At 41.2% G+C, this 21,102-nt stretch overlaps 1 protein-coding gene across 1 annotated transcript in view; it reads right to left on the bottom strand.

Moving 5' to 3' along the window:
- Positions 1–206: 206 nt before the first annotated feature.
- Positions 207–21,102, bottom strand: part of LOC126284568 (uncharacterized) — a 207,753-nt gene continuing 186,857 nt past the window's right edge. The window contains exons 3-6 of the mRNA XM_049983581.1: positions 20,395–20,599; positions 5,855–6,058; positions 3,907–4,110; positions 207–1,094 (exon numbers count right to left, since the gene is read on the bottom strand). Coding sequence (XP_049839538.1) covers positions 961–1,094; positions 3,907–4,110; positions 5,855–6,058; positions 20,395–20,599 — 747 coding nt within the window. The 3' untranslated portion in view covers positions 207–960. The remainder of the gene's footprint in view (positions 1,095–3,906; positions 4,111–5,854; positions 6,059–20,394; positions 20,600–21,102) is intronic.

The raw sequence follows: 21,102 nt of genomic DNA, 5'->3' as shown, positions 1-21,102 counted from the left end.
ATTGAAATAATAAGATTATGTCACCTGTTTCCATTGCATTTCATTCTTCCAGCACTGAAATCTTTCACTGAAGGAAGATGCCACAGTACCACACTTGAATTAGTGCAACCACTCTAGTGCAAGATCATTATCTCTGGAGAGCCATTTAGATAACATAGAAATTAACTTTTTGCCCAAATCTAATCAACCCAGTCATTTGGACTGACATAAATTCAGTCTTTAATATGGCAAATGTATACAGCCTTCATATGCTTGGACCGATCAAGTTCTCAGTTACTGGAATTCATTATACCCTTTCTCAGTGAAGTCCAGAAATAATAATATTAGTCACCAATCCACGAGTCTCATTATGAAGATTAGACCGGTGCACAAGTACTTACTCAACCTATGCCAATTTATGACTGAAATTTATCATAAGGTTTCGTGTAGTTTTGGATACAATTAGCTACTTACGGAGCATTACTCTCCATCCATAAACTTGTAGCAGAATGAGTTGTAACATCTCTGCACCGCACATCTTTTTTAAATTGTGAATTATTGGTCCATTTATAGTGAGGTCAGCAATGGAAACTTCATCTAATGATAGTGCACGATGTCTGGAAACATCTGTTGTAGCAATCATGTAGCTGTGGAAAACTTGCCTCAAAACTTCCAGCTCTACAAATTATCACATGTTTATTAGATGATTATCTAAAAGAAGAGAGCAGAAAATGAGAGGAGGCAATATTGAAAATCTCATTCCATCAATCTCCAGAACACTCAATAATGCATAAGGAACTCTTATGCTAAGCTTTGTGAAACTGTAAAACAGTAACTGAGCAGAAGAGAAAGGCACTATGCTTCATATTTAGACTTCTACAACTGTTTGTTGTACCAAATGCCTAGGAGACACGGGTGTACCACACGACAGCAGCGACAGCACAGCGATGGATTGGTCTGAGCTGTGGTCTTTAGCTGTTGCTACGTCACCTTGAGCATAGGGTGCCACTTGTTCACAGCAGTGGAAGGGGTCTGGAAGGCTTCCACAAGGTGTGCGGCTCCCTCCCCACCGTCATCTGACGACAGTATTGCACACCCCAGCACTACACGGGATCCTGTGCACAAAAGTTTAAAAAAGAGTTGAATATCAATATTGCTAGTTCGTAGTGTTTGAATTAACAGTATACGAGGTACTACCCAAAATATCTGAGAATTCCAGAGTACCGTTTAAACCAGTAGCAGTACAATACTCGGCCACTAGATGTCTCGAGGTATAAGTTTTAGATACTGTGGCACAAAGGTGGGTCATCTTCGGTACATGCAGCTGCGTGTTGTAATGGTGCATGTCACGGTGTGTTTCAGCGCTTCTGCAAACAGTGGAATGGCTAACACGAATGAGCAACAGATTTACATCAAATTCTGTTTCAAGTCAAAGAAAACTGCAGCTGAAACCCACCACATACTGTCAGGGACATTTGGTGAGAACATACTGATTCAAACAAGAACATCTAAGTGGTTCAAGCACTTCGAGAGGATCAAAAATCTGTCGAAGATGATAGGCTTTCTGCTCAACAATCAACATGCGCAACACCAGAAACGATCACAGAAGTGCGTGAAATCATTCGTGAAGACTGAAGGCAGATAATTCATGATGTTTGTAACAAACTTGGGCTGTCATAGGGTACATTTCAACAAATTCTAACCAATGAACTGAATGTGAGACAAACTGCAGCGAAGTTTGTCCCTCTCCTTCTCAGTATAGACTTACAAAATTTCAGGATTCAGACACACACTGAACTCCAACAAAGAGATTGAGAATGACCAAATTTCTTGTCCTGAGTCATATCAGGTGATGAATCTTGAGTCTATGGTTATGACCCTGAAACATAGCAGAAATCATCACACTGAAGAACGCCATCTTCTGCTTTGCTGAAAAAAAGCTCAAAAAGTTTTCAGCACTATTAAGTCAACACCGATCTTTCTTAGTTTCTATCAGTCTTTCTTTTTTCCAACATTCTGAGAATAGTGCACAAGATGTTTGTTCTACTTGGTCAAACTGTCAATGGAGAATTTTACTATAACATTTTGAGGCAATTCAGGAAAAATGTTTGGTCCAAATCACCAAAGTTGTGGAAATAGAAAGACAACACACCCTGTTCATTGTGAAGGAATTCCTTGCCAAACACAACATGGAAATGTCTGCCTACCCTACCTACTAGCCCTGTGCAACTTCTACCTTTCCCAAAGGTGATAGCTGCATTGGAACGGAGATGTTTGGACTCAACTGAAGACATCCATGTGGAATCACAAAGAGTCCTGAACAGCCTTCATCCTGAGGACTTTAAGGAGTGCTACAAAAATGGGAACAATGCTGGGATCATTGCATACATACCTGAGGTGACATTAGGATGTTTTGTATAGTTTTTTGACTTTTATAATGAAATTATCAGATATTTTGGATAGCATCTTATAGGTAGCCTTCTGATTCTGCTATTTGGAGTCAGTAGAATCAATGCATATGGGGTAAGGAGAGATGTTGAAATTATGTGACTTTAAGCACACTATGACAACTGATTATGGAGCTAAGAGCAGTTTGCAGTATTACCTTACTTTCTGCACAACTGTTGTTGATCACTGCTGCACTATGATACACGCATCAACATTAAAATGCTTGCGGCAGTGTTATGTTACCTGACTTAGAACAAACACAAACACACACACAAAACATCTTTGCCTCTGTACTTCTGCCTCGACTGACGTCTCTGCCCAAACTCTTTGCCTTTACATATGTGTGCTTGTGTCTGTATATGTGTGGATGGATGTGTGTGTGTGTGTGTGCGAGTGTATACCTGCCCTTTTTTTGCCCCTAAGGTAAGTCTTTCTGCTCCCGGGATTGGAATGAATCACTGTGTTTCTGAATTTGAGGAGGCAGTTAATGTGTAAACTCTTATAATGTTATTAAAGTTAATATAAATTATGAACATATCAAAATGTAATTAATGATGCAATCATAATATTTGGGCTATCCAGAATGAAATCTCTTTTGGGCTATAAATAAAGGCTGGAGAAGTTAAAGTAAATTTCTTAGAAAAACCTTAAAATATGCCTCTGTGTTATTTCCCCACATTCACTATTCAAATTTAAAAACTTATAACATGTTTTAACAGGCTGCTATATTTCCTCCATTCTCACATTCTTAATGCTGTTTTTGGGCAATTAGCTATCATAGTTGGTTAGCTTAATGTAGGAATTACGTTGAATTGCTATGTCACTGTCTGCAATAAATTCTTACTGCAAAAGTTTTTCAGAAAATTTATGTTAAAACCACCAAAAAACCCCGTTTGGTGTATATGGAGGAGGGGGGCGGGGGGGGGGGGGGGGGGGGGCACGAATGAAATGGGTATGTGTGCATATTTTTAATGTTACATGGTGGACAGACTAAAATTTGCTGCAAGTGCTGAGTATACACCTATTATTAAATAGGTTTTATTACGAAATTCTGTCACACATGCTTCCATATGCTCCTCTAAGCGAAATTTATTAACGTCTACTTTCTCAAATTTATGAGCGCAATCGCAATTTACCGACAACATCAGGAAGACAATGTAGCACCCCATTGTTCCCATCCTGTGTCACAATGGTTTGAGGAATGCTTGTTGTGCATGTTGGTGCTTACTCTCTGCCAGCAAAAATTATTGTTTGGTTTTTTAATTAATTTTTAAAGTGTAGTTTTCCAAAGGGAACTGAAAACTCATTGATCTACTCAGGAACAATTAAAACATACATGTCATAAATGACACCATGGTAAGACATGGCATGCACTTGGCTCTGGAGTGTTAGTGCATCAGAACCTATGATATGAATTGCACTTTTCAAATGCCCTTTCAGAAATACACTTTGCAGAGCACAGCTTGTGTGCAAACTCACCCAGCTTGCCACTTGGCCTCATACACAGGCTGATGTGCACGGCAAGCCCGTCAGGGTCTGACACATAGTCTGGCATCGGCAGTTGCAGCACTGCGTCATCGTCCGCTGTCAGGTACACTGAGATGCCAGGTGTGAAGGGCTTCGAGTTGTGAGATGCTGTGCGCCGGTCACCCTCAAATACTTCCAGCTTGAGATACACCCGGGCTGCAAAATAAATACAGGTACAGTGCAGCCATATGAACCAACATGTATCATTAGCAAGGAATATGGCACATGAAAAGTGTTGGATAACACCCTTGTCATGTTTCACACAAATACAAGCGAGAGTGGAATGTGACATCACAGATGTATTTATATATTATTTGCATAAAACTTCAGAATACCTTCAGTTTTACTAAAATCGACATTTCCTCCATGCAATAATGCTTGAATTTATTGTTTAACACCCAGAGAATTTAACCCCGTATTTAGAGCAAAGATGCAAAAACATATAATTTATTTCAAAGTTATTTGATAACAACAATCTTACAGTTCACTTCAGCAAGATTTAACAAACTTATTCTGTTCAAAAACAACCAGTCATGTGATCTACAAGCTAAGCTGCAACCACTGTGCCTGCCCCAGCCTCTTCCTTACCCCACCCAGTCACCACTTCCATCACGCACTGATGCTGCTGCTCGCAGTGTGGTTTCAGTTGTCTGAGACTGCACTTGTGTGTGTGTGTGTGTGTGTGTGTGTGTGTGTGTGTGTATTGCTGATGAAGGCCTTAATGGCTGAAAGCTTTAACTGTGAGTCTTTTTGTTGTGCCTATCTGCAACTCAGCACTTCCGCTATGTCGTGAGTATCTACTTTCTTTCTCATAATATTGTTACATTTCTGTTATAACTGATTCAGTCAGTTTGATAATGTATGGTAGCTTCAAACTCTAATTTGACAGAAATCACACAGAACTTATTGTAACTCAAACAACTGATGGGTACCCACAAAATGTTTTTAGGAAGAATAATCTGATACTAACACTGTAAGGTTAATTTATTAGCAGACACTAACTTTGTCTTTTCATGTTATTGCTAAGAATACGAGTACAGCCACTTTGGTTCCATAATCTAAAAGTACATACTTCTTATGAATACACCTACAGTATTGAATGAATTATTCACAAGAAAATATTGTGTTCATATAGCAACAATGTTAGGTATTCACTGAAAATAAAAAAAAATATTAAATAAAAAAAGAGAAAAATTGAATTGACTGAGAATATCCTATTAGACAGCAACAAATATCATCAGGCAAAAATAGAGACATGGATATAAACTTTAAAAGGCCACACTGTTTCCTACTGTACTAGTGACGCTAAAACTGCAGTTTAGTACAATTACAGACAATCTTCATTAGAAATGTGTGCACTCTGAGACCAAAAAAATTGGCAAGTGACTCCTATAATAAATGCGCTTCATTTTATGATCTGTCACCATGCCCCCCCCCCCCCCCTCCCCTCACTGTCCCCCACCATCTGCTCTACTGCCAGAGGCTGTAGATGACTCATACTCTTCATAAATATTAGTGTGACACAGAAATAACATGCAAATAGTTTTAGATAATGCCCCACAAATCCAACCCCTTGTCAATGTTGTGGAAGAAGGGTAATGGCATGAAGTAGGGGATTGTCTTTGGGGATCCCGAGACTACTACAGTAACTGTGAAGGTCGTACAGGAATCTCCAGAAGTGACAGCCGACAGGACTGAAGAAGCTACGGTGATCCCAGCAAGCCAGTAGTGGATAACCTATTTTATTTCAACAATCAAACGACCCTCAGAACACATTTTAGATAAACAGTGGCTTGCTTGCTGATTGCTCAACACATCTCCCCATCACTTGCCTTCTTACGGGTTCACTAATCTAGGATGCAGGAACACCTGCCGGTACAAGCAGCAGCGAAGTGAGTACCTTTGCGAGCCTCGAGGTCTCGTATTTCTGTGAGTGTCCACTTGAGTTTGGCAACCCCGAGTGACAGCGCGTCAGGCTGGCGGGTGATCCAGAGCAGGCACTGGTTGGGTCTGGACACGGCCGCTGCTAGACTGGACCCGCTGCCAGCTGCCGCTCCCGTGCGACCCGTCCCCAGCGGCTGCAGGTCCCGCCACAGCTCGCCCTCTGAAAGGAGTACCAAGTTTGTGTTCATAGGGTCTGCCAACCAGGACACGGCAATGACTCAGCTGGACTTACATGGCACAAGGGACTGACATACTCGTACTGAAAAAATCACACAAGCTATAACAAGAAATAGTATTTAAGGAAAGCCTGGAAAATTTTGATCACGACTTTGTAGATGGCGACATTAGTCCTGTACATCAAATGTCTTAACAACTTGAAATACATCAAGACTTCAACTAGTATGCTCAAAACACTACTTGTATACTTAATATAGTACTAATTAATGAAGATGTAAATAAAATAGAAAGAAACTTCCACATGGGAAAAATATATTAAAAACAAAGATTCCAAGACTTACCAAGCGGGAAAGCGCCGGCAGACAGGCAGACACACAAACACACACACAGAATTACTAGCTTTCGCAACCAATGGTTGCTTCTTCAGGAAGGAGAGGGAAAGACGAAAGAATGTGGGTTTTAAGGGAGAGGGTAAGGAGTCATTCCAATCCCGGGAGCAGAAAGACTACCCTTAGGGGGAAAAAGAGGACAGGTGTACACTCACACACACACACACACACACACACACACACACACACACACACACACACACACACATATGCATCCGTACATACACAGACACAAGCAGACATATTTAAAGGCAAAGAGTAAGGGCAGAGATGTCAGTCGAGGCGGAAGTACAGAGGCAAAGAAGTTGTTGAAAGACAGGTGAGGTATGAGCGGCGGCAACTTGAAATTAGCGGAGGTTGAGGCCTGGCGGATATTGAGAAGAGAGGATATACTGAAGGGCGAGTTCCCAACTCCAGAGTTCGGATAGGTTGGTGTTGGTGGGAAGTATCCAGATAACTCGGACGGTGTAACACTGTGCCAAGATGTGCTGGCCGTGCATCTCCCATTGATCGTGTACACCTTCCGGGTTACAGGACTGGAGTAGGTGGTGGTGGGAGGGTGCATAGGACAGGTTTTACACCGGGGGTGGTTGCAAGGGTAGGAGCCAGAGGGCAGGGAAGGTGGTTTGGGGATTTCATAGGGATGAACCAAGAGGATACGAAGGTTAGGTGGACGGTGGAAAGACACTCTTGGTGGAGTGGGGAGGATTTCATGAAGGATGGATCTCATTTCGGGGCAGGATTTTAGGAAGTCGTATCCCTGCTGGAGAGCCACATTCAAGGTCTGATCCAGTCCCGGGAAGTATTCTGTCACAAGTGGGGCACTTTTGGGGTTCTTCTGTGAGAGGTTCTGGGTTTGAGGGGATGAGGAAGTGGCTCTGGTTATCTGCTTCTGTACCAGGTCGGGAGGGTAGTTGCGGGATGCGAAAGCTGTTTTCAGGTTGTTGGTGTAATGGTCGAGGGATTCAGGACTGGAGCAGATTCGTTTGCCACGAAGGCCTAGGCTGTAGGGAAGGGACCGTTTGATATGGAATGGGTGGCAGCTGTCATAATGGAGGTACTGTTGCTTGTTGGTGGGTTTCATGTGGACGGATGTGTGAAGCTGGCCATTGGACAGATGGAGGTCAACGTCAAGGAAAGTGGCATGGGATTTGGAGTAGGACCAGGTGAATCTGATGGATCCAAAGAAGTTGAGGTTGGAGAGGAAATTCTGGAGTTGTTCTTCACTGTGAGTCCAGATCATGAAGATGTCATCAATAAATGTGTACCAAACATTGGGTTGGCAGGCTTGGGTAACCAAGAAGGCTTCCTCTAAGCGACCCATAAATAGGTTGGCATACGAGGGGGCCATCCTGGTACCCATGGCTGTTCCCTTTAATTGTTGGTATGTCTGGCCTTCAAAAGTGAAGAAGTTGTGGGTCAGGATGAAGCTGGCTAAGGTGACGAGGAAAGAGGTTTTCGGTAGGGTGGCAGGTGATCGGCGTGCAAGGAAGTGCTCCATTGCAGCGAGGCCCTGGATGTGCGGGATATTCGTGTATAGGTAAGTGGCATCAATGGTTACAAGGATGGTTCCCGGGGGTAACAGACTGGGTACGGATTCCAGGCATTCGAGAAAGTGGTTGGTGTCTTTGATGAAGGATGGGAGACTGCATGTAATAGGTTGAAGGTGTTGATCTACGTAGGCAGAGATACGTTCTGTCGGGGCTTCGTAACCAGATACAATGGGGCGGCCAGGATGTTTGGGTTTCCCATCCTTCATCAAAGACACCAACCACTTTCTCGAACGCCTGGAATCCGTACCCAGTCTGTTACCCCCGGAAATGCATGGTCAGATATTTTGTTGGGAAGTAAAATTTGGAGAAACGTCTATTTAGATATGACTTGATTTTGACTGCATTAGTAAACACAGTACTTTTCGGGTATTTTGGCGATACTTAGTGACAGGGCAGAATCACAGTCGTCACATATATCGTGGAGTGACAGGACAGGATATTTTGACGCTGTCTTAAGGAATTGAAATCTTCAGATCTCAGTTTCAAAATTTTGATAATTGGTGTGAGTGGTTTTTTGTGTTAGGACCAGAAAATAGACAAGATGACTATTAAAGAGGATGAACATGTAGCTAGTTTTAAAGTGTGGGATGACGAGCAAAGGGAAAATAAAGAACATGAAATTGCTATGGTAAAGGTGGAAAAGGATACAGTAATTAAGACAGAACCAGAGGTTAATAAAGATGTAGATGGAACAGGAGGGCTAAAAAGTATGTTTGCTGTACTGTTAGCGGAAATGAGAGGAATGAAAGGGGGCCATAAGGTTCAAGAGAAGATATAGAGGGTATAAATAAGAAAATGGAAGCTGTTAGCGAATCACAAAAGGATATGGGAGAAGAACTAAAGAATTTAGATAGGAAATTTGAACAAAGGTTTGAGGATTTTAAAAGGGAGCTAGATGATGGGATAGAAAAGACGATTTCAAATATAAAGTTGGATATAGGCAAAGATTTTGACAAATTTAAAGATGATGTTAAAGAAACATTTAAAGAAACTGAATTCGAGCTGATGGAAAAGCAAAAGAGTTTTAGGGAGGAGGTAAATGGAAGGGTAGATTGCTTGGATAAGAATATTGTAGCACAGGCTGAAGTGTGTGATAAAAGACAGACAGAAGTGAAGGGATATTGTGATAGTATTTTACAGGAACATAGTAAGAAAGCTCAAGTAGAAATGGGAAGAATCAGGGAGTCCACTTCTGTGATTGAGAAAAGAGTAGGAACTTTGGAAAGAAAAGTAGAAGATAGGAATTGTACACCTCCATCTGTAGTAGTACATATGAGAGATGGTAGTAATTTTAATAATATAGTATTTGATCCCAAAGGCAACGTCCATCCAGTGGCTATTGTGAATAGTTTACAAAGTCAGTTTACTGTAGAGTTGATTAAGAAAGATAAATTAAGGAGGGCAAGTGCATGTTTAAAGGGTGAGAGTTTAGATTTGGAAGCAGATGCACCAGATAGATATGAAACGTTTGAGGATTTTGTGTCAGCTTTTCTAGCAGAGTACTGGTCTAGAGTGGAGTGATGTAATCGAGGCTTTTAAGAAGGCGCCATGGTATGATAACCGAAATAGGGAGAGCAGGAGACAATATTGTGAAAGACGGATCAATAGGTTCAAGCATTTGGACAGTACTTGGAGTGATCGAGATACAATAGAAGTATTGATGGGGAAGTTACCTCCTAATAGGAGATGTGGATTAATAGGGCATAATAATAATCTGAAAGATTTTCTGAATAGGGTGAGAGGTGTGGATAGATGGCAGACAAATCGTTCTTTTAATTTAAGTAGAGATTCTTGGAGATACCAAGAGAACAGGGAACAGACCAGTAGAGTGAATCAGGTAAATGTGAGAGGTAGGGGAGAAAGAGGTTGAGGGAATTTTAGGGGTAATGGTAGAGGTTATAATAGGAGAGGAAGTTTTAATACGGGAAACGGTACACCGCAACAGTAAGGGCCCATGCTGGGGCGGGTCAAGTATCAGGGCCTACCAATGTTGCCAGTTGCCACAATGATGTCAGATGTTTTGTGATGTGGAGCAATAGTAATACTAATCATGGTGATAGGGCGTGTGGAAGTCATAAATTGGTAATTGAAGAGATAGGGCCCAAAATTAAGTGTGGGAATAATATAGAATTGGGAGGTTCATGTATGGAGGTATTTTCTCATATGTATGATGGTGTTACATAATATCAAAAGGAGCAAATAGACAGGGAGAAGGAGAATGAAGTGATACAAATGGAAAGTATTGAAAGTGAGGAGGAAGAGACAAGTAGTGGTAGTAGCGACAGTGAAGGGCGAGAAGAAGAGGTACCGGAGGATACGTTTCTTTTCCAGAGTAATTTGCATAGAAGTAAAGGGGAAGAGAATGGGCCAGGTTCTGAAGTTATTGAGGGAGAGATTTCTACCGATTCCCTGAACCATGGTGTAGATGCTGATGAGGAGAAAAAAATTAGGCCTAATGTGTTTATTATTGGCAAGGATAAGGATGTGGCAACTTGTAGTGAGGAGGAAGAGAGTTTATATGCAATTAGAAGGGAGTCAAGAGAAGAGGAAAGCTCAGTGATAGGTTGTAGAAAATAGGAATATGATAATATTGAAAGAGATTTGTTACATGAAGATGAAGATGTGGGGGATATTAAAGCTGGGCAACCTTCTGTGAAAATGAAAACCTGTGGTAGGGAACAAAAGGCTCTTTTGGATACAGGGAGTGAAATAAGTGCTGTACCGGAGGAGTTCTACAACTGTATAAAGGAAGGTAATGAGGCAATGGATGTACCTTTGTTGGGGTTAAAAATAATGGGTGCTACGGGCAAGTTGAGCAAAGCGGTCAAGCGACAGATTATCTTAGAATTTGAACTTGGGGGCATAAGCTTAGTACATAATTTTTTTGTTGTTCCTGGGCTCAGTGTGGAAATTATCCTGGGCAGAGACTGGTTGACACAGAGTAAAGCAGGAGTAAATTGTGGGGACAGTTTTGCCACTATTTATAATGAAGGATTAGAAAAAAGTGTGAAATTTGATGGAATGATAGTGGGTAGCAATGATTTAGTTGGTCAGTTGAAAATGAGAGTGATGACAGTAGGAGTCAATATGGGAGATTTAGAGTTGAACTTGGATTATAGGGATAGCAGAGAGGAGAGAGAGATAATAGAAGAATTGAAGAACCAGATGGACAAGGTAGAAGGGTAAGTAAACAACAGAAAGAAGAGTTAAGGGAAGTATTATGGATAAATAGAGAGGTATTTTCAGATAGACCTGGTAAAGTTAAGAACTTTGAGTGTAAATTAGATGTGAAACCACATGAACCCTTTGCAAGAAAGCCGTTTTCTATACCATTTGTGTTGAGGGAAGCTGGAAGCTGTACATAAAGAGATTGAGAGAATGGTAGACTATGGAGTTATAGAAAGTAGCAAGAGTGAATACAGTAGTCCCTTAATAGTGGTGGGCAAGAAAGATGGTAGTGTAAGAGTGGTTATTGATGCTAGAGCTTTGAACTACATAGTGAGTAGAGAGACCGACCACCCCGAAAATATGGATGGGATATTGCAGAAGTATTATAATATGAACTACATGACTAGCCTCGATCTCATGGCGAGGTACTGGCAAGTTTCACTTGTGGAGGAGTATAGGAACTATACGGCCTTTTTGGTAAATGGGAAATGTTACCAATAGACTGTAGTACCCTTTGGTTTGAATATTAGTGTGTCCATATTCATTCGAGCATTAGACCAAGTCTTGGGAGCAGGGTTGAGTTCTAGAATAACTGTGTACGTAGATGATTTGTTGATTTCCACTGAGTCATGGGAGGAACATTGTAGTTTATTGGATGATGTGTTTCAGGCTTTGAGAAAAGGGGGCACGACCCTTAGACTTAAGAAATGTGAGTTTGTGAGAAAGGAAATAAAGTTTTTAGGTAGAATCTTGTCCACTAGAGGTATCAAAGTTGACCCTGAGAAGATCAAAGCTGGTAAAGAATGTCCATCTCTGAAGCATTGAAAACAATTAAAGTCCTTTCTCGGTTTATGTAACTTTTATAGAAATTTTGTATCAGGACAAGTATTTAACAATCCAAGTTTAAATAAGTTATTGAGTCCTAAAGTGCCATTTGTTTGGACCAGTGAGTGTCAGGAAGCTTTTACGCAGCTGAAGGGAGCTTTAAAAGAGGATAGAATTTTGCATCATCCTGACCTTATTAGACCTTTTTGTTTGGAGACTGATTCTATTGGATATTGTATTGGACTAGAATTATTTCAGGATTTTGGAGAAGGTGGGAAGGAAGATCATAGAACAATTGCATTTGCGAGCAGGTCATTAAAGAAGCTTTGGCAATAATCTGGGGATTTAGAAAATTTAGGGATTATCTGTGGGGAAATAAAACCATCATATATACTGATCATAGGGCTTTGATATTTTTCAAGAAATTTAGGTTGATGCATACTAGGATGACAAGATGGGTAGTGATCATGCAACAGTTTGAATTTGAAATCAAGTATGTTAAGGGTAGTCAAAATAAAGTTGCAGATGCATTATCCAGATTACCTTTAGGGGAAAATGGGGAGATAGGACAAGATATAGATGAAGAGCATCTGAAATTATTCTATATTAAGGGAGTTCAAGGGGAAATAAAATAGAAAATATATGTAAATACACGAGGAGGTATCAAAACCATGATGAGATCGGGGAAATGATTAAGAGAGAGTTAGATATGCCAAATGGTAACGATAAACTGCTGAAATACTATAAAGTGCATGGTGGGATCTTGTTTAGGCAAACTAATGAAAGTTCAAGAGGATTGAAGGTGTGTTGGCCTAGTGACTGCATTGATGAAATAGTTGACTACATTCATTTGAGTTTTGGGCATGTAGGTGCAAGGAAATGTATACAGAAATTAAGAGAATGTGTGGCCTTTGACAACATGGTAAAATGAGTAAATAACAGGATTAGGACATGTGATAAGTGTCAGAGAGCTAAGGTTACAATCAGACATGCCAGTTTCCTAAGCAGAATGTAAAACCCAATGATTTGATGGAGTTATTAGCTGTCGAACTCTACGACCCTTTGAGAGGATAAGTGAGGAGGGTTATAGGCTGAAGTTGTTAGGGACCTTGCCATAAGACAAAAGGAGGTTTTTCCTACATTTTTGTGGTATTAGAAGTATTTTCTAGATTTATAAGGTTGTACCCTTTGTGTAAAGCCACTGGTAGGGCAATTCTGACAAAACTTGAAAAGGACTATTTTGTAAAATTTGGTAAGCCAAAAGCAATATTTTCTGAGAACGGATCCCAGTTCACTAGTAAGCATTGGAAGGAAGGTCTTACTGACCAGGGAATGGTGGTAGTATATACATCAACTTACCACCCAGCCGGGAACCCGGTGGAGCACTATATGAGAGAAATAGGAAGGTTATGCCGCACATATTATAGTAATAATCACAGTTCCTGGGGAGGTGTTGTGAAAAATATTGAGGATGTAATGAACACAGTGCCTCATGATGTAACTGGGTTTACCCTGTATGAGAGTATGGAGGGAGAAAGATCCTTGAGTTTTGTAGAGAAGTTGTCGTTTCCACCAAGGGATGAGTTAAGTTGGGCTGAGAAGAAGAAAAGACTGCGAGAATTAGTGGAAAAGAGGTTAGAGGAGAGGAGGAGACACCAAGATAAAAAATTAAAGAAGGTTGAAATTAAGGTGGGAGATCTGGTATTGGTGAAGACTTAACTAAAATCTAAGAAGATTAACAATGGGATATCAAAGTTTTTTTAATGTGTATAGAGGTCCATTTGAGGTAGTGGGTATACCACATCCGAATGCTTATTATCTGGTGTATCCAAAGTCAAGAAAGAAGTTTGGTCTGAAGAATATAGTAGATTTGAAACCATATAAACCCAGGGTGTAAGTCCTCAGGGGATTCACTACACTAACTGAATATGTGCCGTAGCATGCACAGGGCCCCGAGCTATAGTAGTGCTATTTCCCTTTTAGTTTTCTGCACTGCTGCCAACTCTTTTACTATTCTTTGTATCTATCAAAACAACTCTTCAACTATCAATCTTTCTAGAAAAGGAGTCAGTAAAGAATAACCGGATATGACTATTTTACCCAAAAGTGACAATTTTCAGGATATTGATGAATTAGAGATAGAGGAGTGGTTTGGAAATCAAGGAGTAGAGGTAAATTGTTTGTGAACATCTTTGTATGGAATGGTAGTAGGGTGCTGTAGGAATAATTTTGGTTTGAAGCTGTATTATTTATTTAGGAAAAACAAGGAATGTGAGATATTTGTTGCTGTGTAATTAAATCGATAATTAATAGGAGAAGTCTGTGATGCATAATAAGTATGGAGTGGAGAATAATAAAGAAGCATGATGGTTTTGCTTACGAAGATTGAGTTTAGTGGCAAGTGATGTATGTTTTTAATAACTGTTTTATACCAGGATGTGAAATGATAATAGTGAGTGTAGAAACTGGGCGAAGTTAATACTGAGACTATGCCGTGAGTCAAAGTAACTATGACAACGCAACCGAGAATGGACGGTATTGTAGCTCTGTGTCTGTGAATTGAACTGAGCTTGTATTTAGACTGTGTTTTTGTACACTCGAGTACTGTGAACTGTATTTATTCGCATTTCAATGAACTACCTGACGCCTATAAGCAGTAACAGTTGTTCTGAACTTACGCGAACTGTCTGTTGTGAGTGAGTACATTCCTGCCCAGGGCACTTTTTCGCGATCGCAGCTCTTATAATATGAATTGACTTTCTACAGACGTCACGGTCGGCAAGTTTTATAAACTGTGTGTGGCATAAGTACACTTAAATTGTGTGTGCCAGAAACGTTAAAACTGTGCATATATGGACATCTGTAACAACAATTACATCGAGATCATGACCATCGTCACAACACATAAGATTTAAAAGTATCGCTCTCCTCTCAAAGACTCAAAATTATAGTAAGCAATTTTAATTTGAAATTTATTTTCCTTTTGGCTGACATTCACATAACATTTGTCTTCTTTAGAATTAAAGTGTTCTCCACGAAGTGGTGTGTTCTATGTAGACATTGTTGACTTTCATTAGCAGTAGCCATTTCCCTTTTAATTATTTCAATTTTTTTCATTTTAAATCCGCTGTCGCTGCATGTGTATTTTTTATAACTTTTTTTTTTTTTTTTGGGGGGGGGGGGGGGGAGGGTGTCTAAATTCTTGTGCTGTAACATTTACCAGAAGTATTGTAATGTTTTGCTACTTGGACAAGGGCGCCTGCCATTAATTTCTTAAACATTGACCAATGACAGTGAAGCTCGCATGCTACTGGTGCTAACATTCTATAGTGGGTAATTCGAAGGTGGGTAGCTGTCAAACCACACGGGTTGTGATTACTTTGAATGAGAGTCGTGTAAAATTGTGGGTTCATCACTCAACTTTGGTATTCTTTTGTTTATTGATGGTAGAAGCAATTTTTTTGTCAATGTCCTGAAATCTTATTTAATATGGTTATTCTATGCTAAACTGGGATAAATGCACGGTCAGATATTTTGTTGGGAAGTAAAATTTGGAGAAACGTCTATTTAGATACGACTTGATTTTGACTGCATTAGTAAACACGGTACTTTTAGGGTATTTTGGTGATACTTAGTGACAGTGTAGAATCACAGTCTTCACACATTCTATAACTGTAAGGAAACGGTCGAGAGGCAGCCACCGAGCGGATGGGGTGGCTTCGAGATTTGTATACAGGATGTTTCACAATTAGGAGCGAAAACTGACACGGGTGAACCTCTACGAGGGAAAGGGGTCACCAAACGATAAGTCACTTCTGTGAATAAATGTTCTCAAACCGGCCCTGACAGCTTGTCAAAGCGTTACTTGTTACGAGAACTCAAAGGCCAGTGGGCATGTGCTGAAGCAAATATGCTACTCAACCGAAGGCTTCCAATTTATGCAAATTACAGCCAACTTATGACTGGTGCCATGTGCCATGCTGGAGGAGGCAAGCATTTGGGGGGGATATGTAATTTATTTGCCTCTCCGACCTGTAACTGTGCTACTTCCAAGCCTCATTTGGCACAATCTGCTGTGGAAGTAAAAAAGAATTCAAATATAGACCTGCTGTGGCTGCTTAGTAGGACTGAGGGTTAATAATTGTGCCTTTAGACAGCTATTCTCTGTTCACATCAGGTAAATTATCGTTAAAAAAACTAAAGTGGAATTTTTTACTCTTAACCATAACAGTTTCCTTTTATTTAAAATTAGTAATTTATGCAGTATTACTAATTTATAGCAAGGAAATAAAATCTACTGTTTATTATATACAACCTGATCAAAACTATCTGGTCACCTATTAATGTGGGGTGTGTCCACCCTTCACCTTTATGATGGATTGAACTCTGCTGGTGACACTTTCAGCAAAGTATGTGAATGTCTGTGAAGAAATATCAGCCTGTTCTTCCTCATGAGCCAAACCAGAGAAGACAGTAATGTTGAGTTCTGGAGTGAAGTTGACATTCTATCTCATCCCAAAGGTGTTCCATTGCGTTCAGGTCGGGAATCTGGTCAGGTCAGTCCATTTCGGGGGGTGTTATTGCGCACAAACTGTTGCCTAACAGATGCTAATTTATGAGAGGCTGCAGTGTCATGGAGATACAAACAACCACTGTATCTGAACTGTTCTACTGTACATCTGCTGTACTTCTTCTAAAGGGCACCAGAATACCAACACAGAACACAAAAACGCTACAAACATATGAACCAACCTAATGTTTACTACAGTGATATATTTAATTTGTTGTGTGGATTATTTTCCATCAAAATAGTTTATTACCTAAAACTTTTCAGTAATGCTTCACTTTCATTAAACTTACGAGGGCATTCAATAATTAAAGAGACAAATTGGTCTGGGGAAAAAACAGTTAGTGGGGCAAATTTCACACTTTTATGGCTTTAATTTGGCATCACTGGGATGAGCCCTGATCAGCCGATGTATCAACATTGTTCTGGGTATCACCTCAAACATACATTTCAAGATGGCGAGTACCCTTGAAACGTCCACATTAGTTGAACAACGTTCAGTTATTCGTTTTTTACTTGCTGAAGCGGAGAAACCAGTGAATATACACTTTAGAATGGCTAAAGTTTGTGGTGAAAGTTGTATGAATCATGCAAATTTTTACAAGTGGGTGGAGCAGTTCAAGAAAGGTCGTGACTCAGTGACTGACGAACAGCATTCCGGCTGACCAGTTGCACTTTTAACTCCTTCACTTGAAAGGAGCACAAATGTCTCAAAAATGAGATGGCCAGGAAGTGCAAAATGGCTAAGCAGGGATTGCTAGAGGACAAATGTAGGGGCTTATCTCATGAGGGGTAAGATAGATACGGCATACAAAAAAATTAGAGAGACCTTTGGAGAAAAGAGAACCACTTGCATGAATATCAAGAGCTCAGATGGAAACCCAGTTTTAAGCAAAGAAGGGAAAGCAGAAAGGTGGAAGGAGTATATAGAGGGGTCTATACAGGGGCGATGTTCTTGAGGACAGTTTTATGGAAATGGAAGAGGAGGTAGATGAAGATGAAATGGGAGATATGATACTGCGTGAAGAGTTTGACAGAGCACTGAAAGACCTAAGTCGAAACAAGGTCCCGGGAGTAGACAACATTCCATTAGAACTACTGACAGCCTTGGGAGAGAGAGTCCTGACGAAACTACCATCTGGTGAGTAAGATGTATGAGACAGGCGAAATACCCTCAGACTTCAAGAAGAATACAATAATTCCAATCCCAAAGAAAGCAGGTGTTGACAGATGTGAAAATTACCGAACTATCAGTTTAATAAGTCACAGCTGCAAAGTACTAACGTGAATTCTTTACAGACGAATGGAAAAACGTAGAAGCGCACCTCGGGGAAGATCAGTTTGCATTCCATAGAAATGTTGGAACATGTGAGGCAATACTGGCCTTACGACTTATCTTAGAAGAAAGATTAAGGAAAGGCAAATCTACATTTCTAGCATTTGTAGACTGAGAGAAAGCTTTTGACAATGTTGACTGGAATACTCTCTTTCAAATTTGAAGGTGGCGGGGGTAAAATACAGGGAGCGAAAGGCTATTTACAATTTGTACAGAAAGCAGACGGCAGTTATAAGAGTCGAGGGGCCTGAAAGGGAAGTAGTGGTTGGCAAGGGAGTGAGACAGGGTTGTAGCCTCTCTCCGATGCTATTCAATCTGTGTATTGAGCAAGCAGTAAAGGAAACAAAATAAAAGTTCGGAGTAGGTATTAAAATCCATGGAGAAGAAATAAAAACTTTGAGGTTCGCCAATCAGAGACAGCAAAGGATTTGGAAGAGCAATTGAACGGAATGCACAGTGTCTTGAAAGGAGGGTATAAGATGAACATCAACAAATGCAAAACGAGGATAATGGAATGTAGTCGAATTAAGTCGGGCGATGCTGCGGGAATTAGATTAGGAAATGAGACACTTAAAGTAGTAAATGAGTTTTGCTATTTGGGGAGCAAAATAACTGATGATGGTTGAAGTAGAGAGGATATAAAATGTAGACTGGCAATGGCAAGGAAAGCCTTTCTGAAGAAGAGAAATTTGTTAACATTGAGTATTGATTTCAGGGACAGGAAGTCGTTTCTGAAAGTATTTGTATGGAGTGTTACCATGTATGGAAGTGAAACATGGACGATAAATAGTTCAGACAAGAAGAGAACAGAAGCTTTCGAAATGTGTTGTTACACAAGAATGATGAAGATTGGATGGGTAGATCACATAACTAATGAGGGGGTGTACAATAGAATTGGGGAGAAGAGGAGTTTGTGGCAAAACTTGACTAGAAGAAGGGATCGGTTGGTAGGACATGTTCTGAGGCATCAAGGGATCACCAATTTAGTGCTGGAGGGAGGCGTGGAAGGTAAAAATCGTAGTGGGAGACTGAGAGATGAATACACTAAGCAGATTCAGAAGTATGTAGGCTGCAGTAGGTACTGGAAGATGAAGAGGCTTGCACAGGATAGACTAGCACGGAGAGCTGCATCAAACCAGTCTCAGGGCTGAAGACCACAACAAAACAACTTGAAAGTCGAATCGATGACATTGTTCATGCCTACCGCCGTGGTTAGTACTGGTACAGTTCGTAACATTACCTGTGACAAACTGAAGTACCGTAAAACATAAGCAAGACGGGTCCCAAAGGAGTTGATGCAGCAACACAACAAGGTTGAGGGTGTGCACAGAGCTAAAGAAAGGTAATGAAAGAGAAGGTGAACACATCCTCAACAAAATTTTAACTTATGATGAAACTTGGGTTCACTATTATGAGCCAGAGTGAAGAAGACAAAGCGTGGAGTTGAAGCACACCATATCACGTGTTAAGAAAAAAATCAAAATCCAGGCATCAGCACAGAAAGTCATGTTGACAGTGTTTTGGGATGTTGAAGGTTCAGTTTTTTGTCATTATCTCGAAGAACAGCGGACAATGAACAGCAAATACTGCTCGGATATGCTTTTAAACTAGAGAGAGATGACGTGGATCTCAGAGGAGAGGCGTGATTATCCAGCAAGACAATGCACGTCCTCATATTGTTCAACTAAACCGCATACTGTCGACAAAATGGGCTGGAATGTACTGCCTCATCACCTTACAGTCCTGATTTAGCACCTAGTGATTTCCATTTGTTTGGTGCACTGAAGGAGGCATTACATGGTAAGAGGTTCCAGGACAATGAGGACGTGAAACAGATTGTGGGAAACTGGTTCAAATATCAAGATAAAGAGTTCTTTAGGGCCGGAATAGAAAAAAAGCTTGCAGCCTTTTGGACAAGTGCATAAATGTTGAGGGTGATTATGCTGAAAAGTAGAGAAAGTATTGTTTTGTAAAAATAAAAGCTTTTTTTCTCCGGACCAATTTGTCTATTTAATTATTGAATGACCTTCGTATTTTACAAAATTTGAAAATTTGATAATTATTGAAATACTACCGAAAGTAGAATCTGGAGGAACAGCGCTTGCGCTTGGCCTCTAGCGGACCAGGGAAGAGAGGCAAATGCTGATAAAGATCTGAGAGACAGAGAGAGAGAGAGAGAGAGAGAGAGAGAAAGATGGTGATCGGGCGAAATCGAGTTTAGTCAATGTCACATGCCCGTTAGAATGCGTAAACAGTAACAAGTCCATACTTTGATGGTGTCCAACCTTTTAGCTTACCTCAGCCACACTGGAAGAAGAGGGGCATTTTTGGGCCGAAGATATTATACTTATTTTGGGCCGCACATATTATACTTAACATCAACAACAAAAAACCGGAATGGAACAATGAGAGAAGAGCGTCGTGTGGCGGGAGTTGGTCGTAACTGAACATGAAGGGAATTGTACTGTGGGCCGCACCCACCTGGGTCGTCAGGCCTCCAGGTGGCGGCACCGATGACGCGCCGGCTGCCGCGCGCCTCCAGCGCGTATCCCGTGATGACGAGGAAGCAGGCGCCCGGCCCGCGGCGGTCGGCCGGCAGCGAGAAGCTGAAGTTGGCGTTGTAGCTCGGCCACGACTCCATGGCCACGCCCGTCTCGTGCCGCTCCCTCCCGGGGAATAGCCGCAGCTGCCGACAAGCGGAACGCACAGCTCAGCCTGTGGTCTCACACAGCGTGCACGTGAATAAAGCAGGGACCTATTCCTGACTGGAAATGCAGGAAAATGTGTCCAGTAATGAATCGCTGCCACAGTAGACGGCGCTGACGAATGGTAGTTCCTCTAACTACGCAGTGTGTGTTCCTTGTGTGCTGCAGGTGACAGTGGTGGCAGCGGCCGTCGTGCAGGATACACTAGTCCTGCTCTGGCTTACGCCGCGTTGACGGCCCACGTGCCCGGAGCTTGTGCTCGGGATCCTGTAGAACCCGGCTCTCCAAATCTGGCGTACGCGCAGCCCGCCACCGCCAGCAGACTTGTTCGTCTGAAAGGACCCGCAGTTGTTTTGGTACAACCGTGCCTCCTCTCGACCGTTTCCATCTACTTGGTCGTACACAAACACCTTCTCGGCTTGTTCCCGACACGAATACCGGACCATTCTGCTGCGTCGATCACACAGCCTCAAATACGCAAGGC

Source organism: Schistocerca gregaria, chromosome 8 (genome assembly GCF_023897955.1).
Source record: "Schistocerca gregaria isolate iqSchGreg1 chromosome 8, iqSchGreg1.2, whole genome shotgun sequence".
NCBI lineage: Eukaryota > Metazoa > Arthropoda > Insecta > Orthoptera > Acrididae > Schistocerca > Schistocerca gregaria.
Note: the sequence above shows the minus strand (reverse complement) of the source record. Positions and strands in the feature narration are given on the sequence as shown.